The following is a 9,380-nucleotide window of genomic DNA, read 5'->3' as shown; positions in this document are numbered from 1 at the left end:
AATAGTTAAAATTACTACAATAGAAAGCGAAACTTTTTTTTTTGTGTGTGGATGAGAAATTGTCATGTTGGTTGCGACACACGTGCATGTGTAACTCTTTTTAGAAAAGAAAGAAAAAAAGATCTTTTAAGTTGTTGGGATATAGAAAGTTATTTGAGAAAATGTATGTGACATTTATTGTTGAGGGATGGGACCCCCTGTAATTTTGAGTTGAACGTAACTTTTTTTAGAAAAGAAAAAAAAAAAGATTTTTCTGACTTAGACAGAAAAATGTTCCATTTAGCATGCCCTGTTAGAATGAAAAAAGAAAGAAAGAAAAAGCCATTTTTCTGGAAAAGATTCTTGTTAACTTTAAAGAATAGCTTTGTACTTGTTTTTTGTGAAAAAACGAAAGGGCGAAAACAGACAGGTTGTGAGTAAGATTGTTATTATACCAGTGGTTTAACAGAGTGAGAAAAAAAGAAAAAAAAGTATTGTTGAAGTTAGGGATACTATCATGAATGGATTTTTGTAGTTTTGAAAAGGAGTGTGAGAAACTTACGTGGAAAATAAGATAATATTTGCAATAGAAATTTAGATATTTCGGGGTTATGGATTTGTTTGAAGTTTTAATTTAGTTGAATTTTTATGTTATATAGTTGAAAAGATGCAGATGAGAAGAGACATGATTGATTTGATATTATATTATAGTTGAGAAAAAAATAGAATAAAATATGGGAAAATATATATGCTGTGAGCTGAGGATTGGAACATAGATGTTTGATACATTAAAGATAAATATTTTATTAGTGTTGTGATAATTGGATTAAAATTGATAGGAAGATACATGAAAATTCGAAGGAACACAATATGAATTGAATGGATTTTGACTTGACTTGATGTTAGTTTTGCTTTGGTTTCAACAGCGACGCTACATGAGGCATAAAGTTAGTGAATAATTTGTGTATAATACTGATGCTTACAAACTTATATTTTTTGTAGTTGGAATATTGAAATTGAAATTTTTAAGATTACGTTGCATGGTTATTTGGATTAGGCTAAGGGAGACGATGAGATAGTGGGATGAAATGGGAGAATTGCGAGAAATTGCAAGATGATAGTATTTAGATGCTTTTTTTATATTGACGTAGTAGCTAGGGTACATACCATTGATACGTGTACGGCTAAGGTGAAGGAGACGATGATTATTTTTTGGTTCGTTTGTTTTTTACAAACTCTGAACAATCTGATGTGTTTGAACTAAATATGGGAGCTAAAATAAGCTCTTAAAAGTATATAGGAAGTGGGAGGAAACGGGAGAATCCCGAAAAAACCCACGAACACGGTCTTTGTTTAACATAAAGTTGAATTGATTGGGTCGGGGATTGAACCTTTGCTACGTTAGATGGAATATTGTATAACGTGAATTATAGATATATTAAAATATGTATGTGGTGTAAAGTGTGACTGAAGCTGAGACTTGAAGCACGAAAACTGAACGCCTTAGTATTGAAGAATTATGTCAATGTATGGTGCTATACTTACAGAGAGAGAGACGGAAAAGAGCTCTTCCAGTGCTGAATAAGATAATAAAACTGAAAAAAGGCAAACCATTGGTTTCGTTTCCGTTTTGCAGAACCTACAAAAGTGTATTGTATTTTTTTTTTGGCTATTGTGAATTATGTAGACGCTACAAGCTGTATTTAAGGGAAAGAGTATCTTTTATGTGAGAATTTATTGTTTGTAGAGAGATACTTGCGTAAATTTTGTGTTGTATTGAAGGGAAGTTGTAGGGGGTAGTCTTTTAAAAGAATTTTGCTTTAAGACACACAGTAATTGGACGAAAGTGTTTGCAGGGGACGCTAAGATTTTAAAAAAAAAAAAAAAAGAAAAGAAAAGAAAGCGTAAATTGTTTGGCGTTAGTTTGACTCTTTTATTTGTGAAAAAATATAAATATCTTGTTTTGGAGAACACGCTTATTTTTAGTTTAGAGCTTACTGGGTGATACCACATTTGCGTGTGATATTTGAGGAAAGGAGTTTTTAGTTGACCGGAAATATCTATATTTGGAAGGTAAGTTGAATTTTGTTTTTTATATTTATTCTATAAAGTAATAACGAAAGAACTTAACTTTTATAGATAATTGAAGTGCGAATATAATATCATTTTTAATGTAAATTGTAATATGAGTTTATTTTTATTTATTGACTTTTAAGAAAAATAAAATGAGAAATATTGAAAAGCTGATGGTGGAATTAATTTTTAAATTTATATAATAGCATAGAACTTAATTCTAAACCACCCAAGTAATTTTTATTAAAGTTTATATATATATATATATATATATATATATATATATATATATATATATATATATATATATATATAGAGAGAGAGAGAGAGAGAGAGAATGATATTGTGTGTTTGCGGAGGATGTGTTGAATTTATACTAATTATTTTTTCTTATTTTTGTTTTAGATTTTTTCCTGGATCGATTGTGAAGCGATTTTTGAAGGAATTTTTACATTTGAGGTAAGAAATAAATTATTTTATTTATTTTTAAACTTAAGAGAGGAAAACTGTGGAGCTTATTATGTTTAATTGACTTTTTGGAAAAGATTAGTTTTAGTTGCGAACATTTTGAGTATAGTATGTGTAGCCTAGTTTTATTGAGAGGAAAGCAGGAAACGATGGAAAGATAAAAGCTTATAAATAACATAGAAAATGCAATATTTCAGTTTATCGTGCCACGATTATGTCCTTTAGGCTAAAACTGATGCGTGATTAAGGCAAGTGAATGATGCTGGAAGAATTGGTGGAATGAGAAAGTAGGAGCAAAAGGAAGTACCCCGAGTAAACTCACGAACACGATGTTGTCCACTAAAAAGTTACATGTCTAGGGATTAAATGAAAGACCTTACGCATGAGAGATACCGTTGAAACATATATAGAGGAAACGATGAAAAGATAGAAAATGAAATTTTTAAGTTTAACGTCCCACGGTTATACCAGTTATGCTAAGACTGACGCGTGATTAAGGCAAATAAATAATAACTCAATAATTGTTGGAATGAGATAGTGAGAGAAAAAACGTGAAAACCCAATAAGAGAATGATGTTTAACACAAAGTTAATTTGCGGGGGAATTGAAGGAGGGATTGCACGCACCAGAGGTGTACATTATAACATTGAGGTACCGTTGGAACATATGGAGAAAAAAGCACAAGATGGTGCAAAAATAAAAGTTTATTAATGATATAGAAAATAAAATTTTTAAGTTTTACGTTTTACCCTTATGCAGGTTAGGGTAAAGGGTAATAATGAGAGATGGATGAAATGGTGAAATGAGAGTGTGGGATGAAAGGGAAAAATTGCGAGAAAATGCATGATGAGAGTACTTACATGGTTTTTTACAGTGACGTAGTAGCTATGACGCATACCGTTGCTGTGTATTTCTGTTAGGCTAAAGGAGACGGTGATGATGAGTGAAATGGTTGAATGAAGAAAAATGGGAGGAAGCGGGAGAACCCCGACAAAACCTACGCATACGGTGTTTGCGCAGCATAAATTTCACTTGTTGCGGATTGGGATTGTATGAGAGATTTGAAGCACCGGAGGCGCGCGGTAGCGCAAACTGGCTTTAATAAATATTGGAATTTATTATTAGAAAGAGGATATGAAATATAAACTTTTAGTTAATTCATGAATTGAAAAAACAAAAGCAATGTTATGTAAGATAATGTGCAATTGAAATTAGTTGAGTAAATGTGTTGAATTGAACTGAATTGTTTTACGTTTAATGCACCGCTAGCTTAATTGGAAAAGTGTAGTTTGCCATATATTTTTGCGTGTAAATAGAAGGTTACGTAAAAATGCCATGGATTTAAACAGACTGTTATTATGTGCCAGTTTGGCAATGACAGTTTTTTAATATTGGAAACACTCACCAACATTTATGACATGAAAATTGGTAATGTAGGTGCAAGTGTGTCATAATTATTTTGGAAAAGAGATAATTGAATTATATTTGTTAAGTAAAGAATTGGGCAAAACCATGCATGTGTAATATTAGTATAGATTTAACTAATAACGTACAGAGAAATGTTTTAATGCCTAAATTTAATTGAAATTAATACCCATATGGACTTTTTATTGGGAATATCACTATTTCACGACGTGTGCTTGCGACTTAAATATTATTATTATTTTTTGGACTATATATGGCGTTATACCTCTTGTATAAGATTATGTAACTGCCCTTATGTCCGAAAGAATAAAAATTAAAAATACAGGAAACATAAAAGCATTGAGGGGCTAAAATATTTACTCAGACTGAAAGTAAATTCATGTATTATATTATATTAATATAAGTATAGAAAAAAAATCAAATGACCGTATTTAAAATGTAGTTATAAAGAAGATTTCAGTTGAGTTAAGTTGATTATGACTTTAGCGTTCCCTTGTGCAGCCATGGAATATGAGACGTGGACCTACAACTGTACGTGCAATGGGAACCACATGAGTTTGCCACGGGAAGCAAATGCTGGTTACCTATGGCAAATGCGCGTACGTTAACCGCTTAGACATGTAGGAGCTTATGAACGACAATAGTTTTTTAGGAAAAATGGATTTTGTTTTCTTATAATAATTTATTGAAAATAATGAATTGTTTTTATGACACTTAGCACTTTATATTGCACGGTAATGCGAGTCAGGGTAAAAGGAGATCATAATTAAGGATGTGGAAGGAAATGGAAGCATTCCGAAAAAATTATGATGATAATATTGTTTAGTATAAGATTAGTTAACCAAATCTCTTGTTAAGGAATGTCCTAGAGGGTATGTTGAGAAGAAAGAAAGGGAGGGGGCAAAGAAGACTAGAATTAATGGCTAATATTAAAACAAAAAGATTATACGTAAAAACGAAAAGGTTAGCGGAGGACCGTGGAGCATACAAGCTTGTTAGCTGTGGCAAGTGACATGGTATTAAAGGCAAAATATCTATAATTATGATTTAAGCAAAAAACAGAACTATGAACCAAATGTACTAGAGGAAATTAGTTTAGGATTTGTATGGAAAAAGTAAAATAAAAAACGTAATGATAACTGAATATTATCTTGGTAGTATTGTAAATAGAAATGTTTCCTAGAAAAAAAACTTTTGCTTAATTTGTGTGGAATTTTATATAAATGATACGAATATGTTGATACAATCGTAATAAGGACGTATGTTATTTGATATTTTGAATATGTAGGCAAAGACAAACATTGAAATTTTTTGTTGGGAGGGTTACAAAGTAATTTTGTTAGAATATGTTTCAAACTGGTAATTTTTAAGGTATTGTAGACAGTTATATGTAGGTTACTTTTAAAAGTAAGGTAAAAAAATTGTAGAAAAAAAAATAGATTGTTTATGTTTGAAGGAATGAAATATTACTTTTGTTGGAAATATAGGTAAATTGCCTTATAATTATAATTTAGGGAACTTAGATCCCCAGAGTTTTTTACTGATGGAAAATAAATAATAGCAGCTTGTTTACAGTCATTATTTGTATTGAAGATCCAACTTTTAAGAACTGATATTTAAATAATGAAATAACTTTGACAGATCAAATTATAGGCGCTAAACGAATAAGTATAAGAGTGATAACTGAGTATTCAATGTACAGTAGCTATTTATTTTGAGAATAGAACAGTGAACTGATTGAATGAATTATTGAGAGATATAAAAAATAAGATGATACCTATTTTAATATATTTTTAATAGCACGTCTGCTTAAATATAACATCTGAAATTTTATAGTATTATTTGATATTTATAAGTGTTTATTTTTGTTTTTTGCAGAATGGAGGGACCATCCACATCATTCGAGATTATTGGCTCATTTAACGAAATAGACGCAATGTTATTGGCGGTTGCAAATGAAGATAACAAATCCGAAAAAAGAAAGGGCGAAGAACAAGAACAAGAAAAAAGAAAAAAAATGAAGAAAGAAGAAGATGATCTCTGGGAACTGTTTCCCTTGGATGAGGAAACAGCTAAATTGTTAATATTGGCTGTTAAACGGGTGGAAGCAGTCGAAAAGTTAAAATTAAAGAGAAGAAAAATGTAAAAAAAAAGAAAAAAATGTAAATATACGAAATAAAAAGAAAAAAAAAAAGAAAATTAGATTAGACAATATAAGTTGTGTGTTTTATTAATTCCAATATGATTACTTTAGGTAATTTGAACTGAGAAAAATCAGGTTTTAAGGTTACTTGGTTGTTTGGGTGGTTGGAAGGCTTTATAGCGACCACATTTTTATGGTTTTTTCTTTCAGTTTTCTGGTGGATTGTAGGAAGACTTCAGCTAACAAATGGAGTGGAGTAAGGTATTGTATAATTTTTTATGGAAGACCCAGCAAAGAATATTAGTTTCACAGGGATTTAAGATTGTTTTGCTGAAAATATAATTTCCAATTGCTGACTAAAGATGCTTTTTTGAACTTGATTAAAAGACAAATTTTAGATCGTGCAAGCTGGAATCCAGCTCAGCTATCTAAATATTTATTATTATTATTATTATTATTATTATTATTATTATTATTATTATTATTATTATTATTATTATTATACATTTGACAGACCTGGAAAATAATTTTGACTCTGTTTTTTTTTTTTAAAAAAAAAATTATGCTTATCTTATTCTTCGTATCCATTGCTTTCCTTCTACTTTTTCCTTTTATACTCATATAAAGAAAAAAAAAGACAATTTTTCGTAAACTATATGCATTGAAATTGTTGTCACACATAATCTCTTACTCTGAGTGAAGTATTTGAGAACAGAATTCTAGGAAGCTAAGAGGAATAAGAATGGTGATTGGCAAAAGCTTCATATTGAGGAACTACATAGTTTATAGAATTACCCATTATTGTTAGGGTTATCAAGTCTAGGAGGCTTAGGTGAGCATGTCATATAGGTTTAATAGAATGCTTTCAAAGTCTTGACTGGTAGACTTATAGGAAAACGATCGTTAGGAAGACCTATGCACAAATGGGAGGAAATATTAAGATGAATTTCGCAAAAATTGGAATACAAAGTACAAATTGTATACAATTGGGTACGGATAGAAGTCAGTGAAGAGCTTGTGTGAACCTCTGGGTTCCATAGGTCATAGACTTAGTTAGTTATTTTTATATGCAATGAAAATAATAATAATATTAAGAACAAGAAAGATAAATAAAATTCACCTCTTTTCTGCTACCCGTTTTTTAAAATAATTTTGCTTGTTTCCCTTAAAAAACACTATTGAAGCTTTATAACTTATGTATTGGTAACGTATTTTGATCTTGATTGAAGGAACACTGAAAATCAAGACCAAGTTTGTTTCTAAGTGGAAAATTTACTTAAAATTTTGATATATAACTCATAATTTCCATGGGATTATTTCCATATTTCATTGATTGCTGCATTTTAATAGATTAATTTGAAAAATATTTCATAAAAAATCATTATGTGTACAAGACTTCACTGAATATGTATGATATTTAAAAAAGGAAATCCTATGTACATTTTTCACTAGTGAAACTTATAACATAAACGAAAATCAATGGGAATATTAAAATGAATATTGCATAAAGTACAGCATGAATCCAATTGGTTAAGAATAAAGCTGAATTAAAAGTTTTTGTAAGCGTTATTATGAACGAAAAAGAGGTAATAGTTAAGAACAGCTACTTGTCATCTTTCGTGCATGAGGATACATCTTACTGTTGCACTACGTGAACACTTTAAGTACAAGGGCAAGAACTCAGTCTATTACCTACTTTTTAACATCCTAGATAATGAATGAATAATTCCTAAAAGTATAGCGTTTCTCGTCCTTCCCTAAATGGAAAGTATGGCTCCTTAACTATAAGCGAAAATCAATGGGAATATTAAAATGACTTGTGTTTGCTTTTATTTATTGGACAAATGTCAGATAGAACCGTTGTTACGGCAAATTTAAGATTGAAATACGGAAACCAGAAATGTTGTGTATTTTGTGGATATTTAAAACACCAAGAAGCCCAATAGTGAACGGATAGGTTACCTACCATAAGACAGCGAGAGAGAGAGAGAAATAATATGGGAAGCATGCATATACGCTGAATGCATGCTATGAAGCGAGGGCGGGAGGGGGTGTTTCTAGTTTGAAGGAAACAGCAATAGAGACGGGAAGGGTGTTTTACGGAAAGAGTGTATGCGATAAAGAGAGAGAGAGAGAAAGAGAATGTTTGCAAGGTTGGATAATTGAGTTTGGTGCGTAAGAGGAGAGGAGAGGGTGGGAGGATTTTGGTGCTTGTACTTTGACGAAAAGACCAATAGTGTGCGTGAGAGAGAGAGAGAGAGAGAGAGCAAGCTTGGATAAATGCGTTGGGTGCGTAAGAGGAGAGGAGACGTGCGGGGGAAATTTTGTTTGTTGTTTGACTTGAAGAGTAAGAGCAATATAGACACGAGCAAAAAGATAGGGAGAGAGAGAGAGGTAGAGCGAAGCATGCATACGTGTGCTGCTGAGCGGAAGACAGGGGGAAGGCGCGGGGTTAACCTGCTTCAGGCTTTTTTTTTTTTTTTTTTTTTTTTATTCCTAGTTGAATGCAGCGGAATTTACGGTCTTTTAAAAGGAGGGGAAAAAGCGTGATGTTGAACACAGAAACTGCAAGTTTGTGTAAGCCAAGAGAAAACAAATACATGAACGAAAACGAATAATTTATCTGTTGATATCAGTGGCGTATATGCACGCGTTTATTGAAATTTTAACTGAATATGTAAACGGGTTTGAGTGACTATTTTTTTTTCTTTTTAAATATGTAAAGTTAGATCATAATGTTATGATGTGTACTAAAAAGCACATGTAAAGTATAGAAATGTTAAAATGATGATACTTACCTAGGATAAACTGTTTTGTTTGATGTTTGAAGCATATACGAAGCACTAATATATGGAGGGAAAAAGAGACGGGAAACGACAAAATGATTTCGTCGGTAAACGTATAAGGCATTCCCGGTTGTTTAAATAAGACGAGACCCATATGATGTGATGCTAACCGCACAAAAGCATGAATGGTACTGACATGTGTTTGTATATAGGTGGCGTTGATGCATAAAGACTAAGATTTTTTTCCGTATAATAACTTTAAATGGGCATAGCTCCTAAACGATTGATTGTACGATAAAATGGACTACAGAAATCGATTTGTCAGGTCAAAATTTATATAGAAAGACACCCTACATGATAAAATTAAACAATTTTTATTTTTTTGAAATTTATATACAGTGTGTTTCAAAAGTACAGTTTTTTATTTTTTCGCTTTTATGGCCAAACTATTGGTCGTAGAAAGAAAAGAAAGATATTTTCTTAATTGTTAGGACCTAAGGAACACG

At 31.3% G+C, this 9,380-nt stretch overlaps 1 protein-coding gene across 1 annotated transcript; it reads left to right on the top strand.

Annotated features, from left to right (window-relative positions):
* The first annotated feature begins 2,388 nt into the window (after positions 1 to 2,388).
* On the top strand, positions 2,389 to 8,292 carry LOC145662903 (uncharacterized). Its single transcript, XM_081728902.1, has 2 exons — positions 2,389 to 2,511; positions 5,824 to 8,292. Exons 1-2 carry the CDS (start codon positions 2,390 to 2,392, stop codon positions 6,089 to 6,091), a joined length of 390 nt encoding a protein of 129 aa, XP_081585028.1. The 5' UTR covers position 2,389; the 3' UTR covers positions 6,092 to 8,292.
* Positions 8,293 to 9,380: the final 1,088 nt, after the last annotated feature.

The sequence above is a fragment of the Thermobia domestica genome, chromosome 10, assembly GCF_964235325.1.
Source record: "Thermobia domestica chromosome 10, izTheDome1.hap1.1, whole genome shotgun sequence".
Taxonomy (NCBI): Eukaryota; Metazoa; Arthropoda; class Insecta; order Zygentoma; family Lepismatidae; genus Thermobia; species Thermobia domestica.
This window is presented reverse-complemented; position numbering and strand designations above follow the sequence as displayed.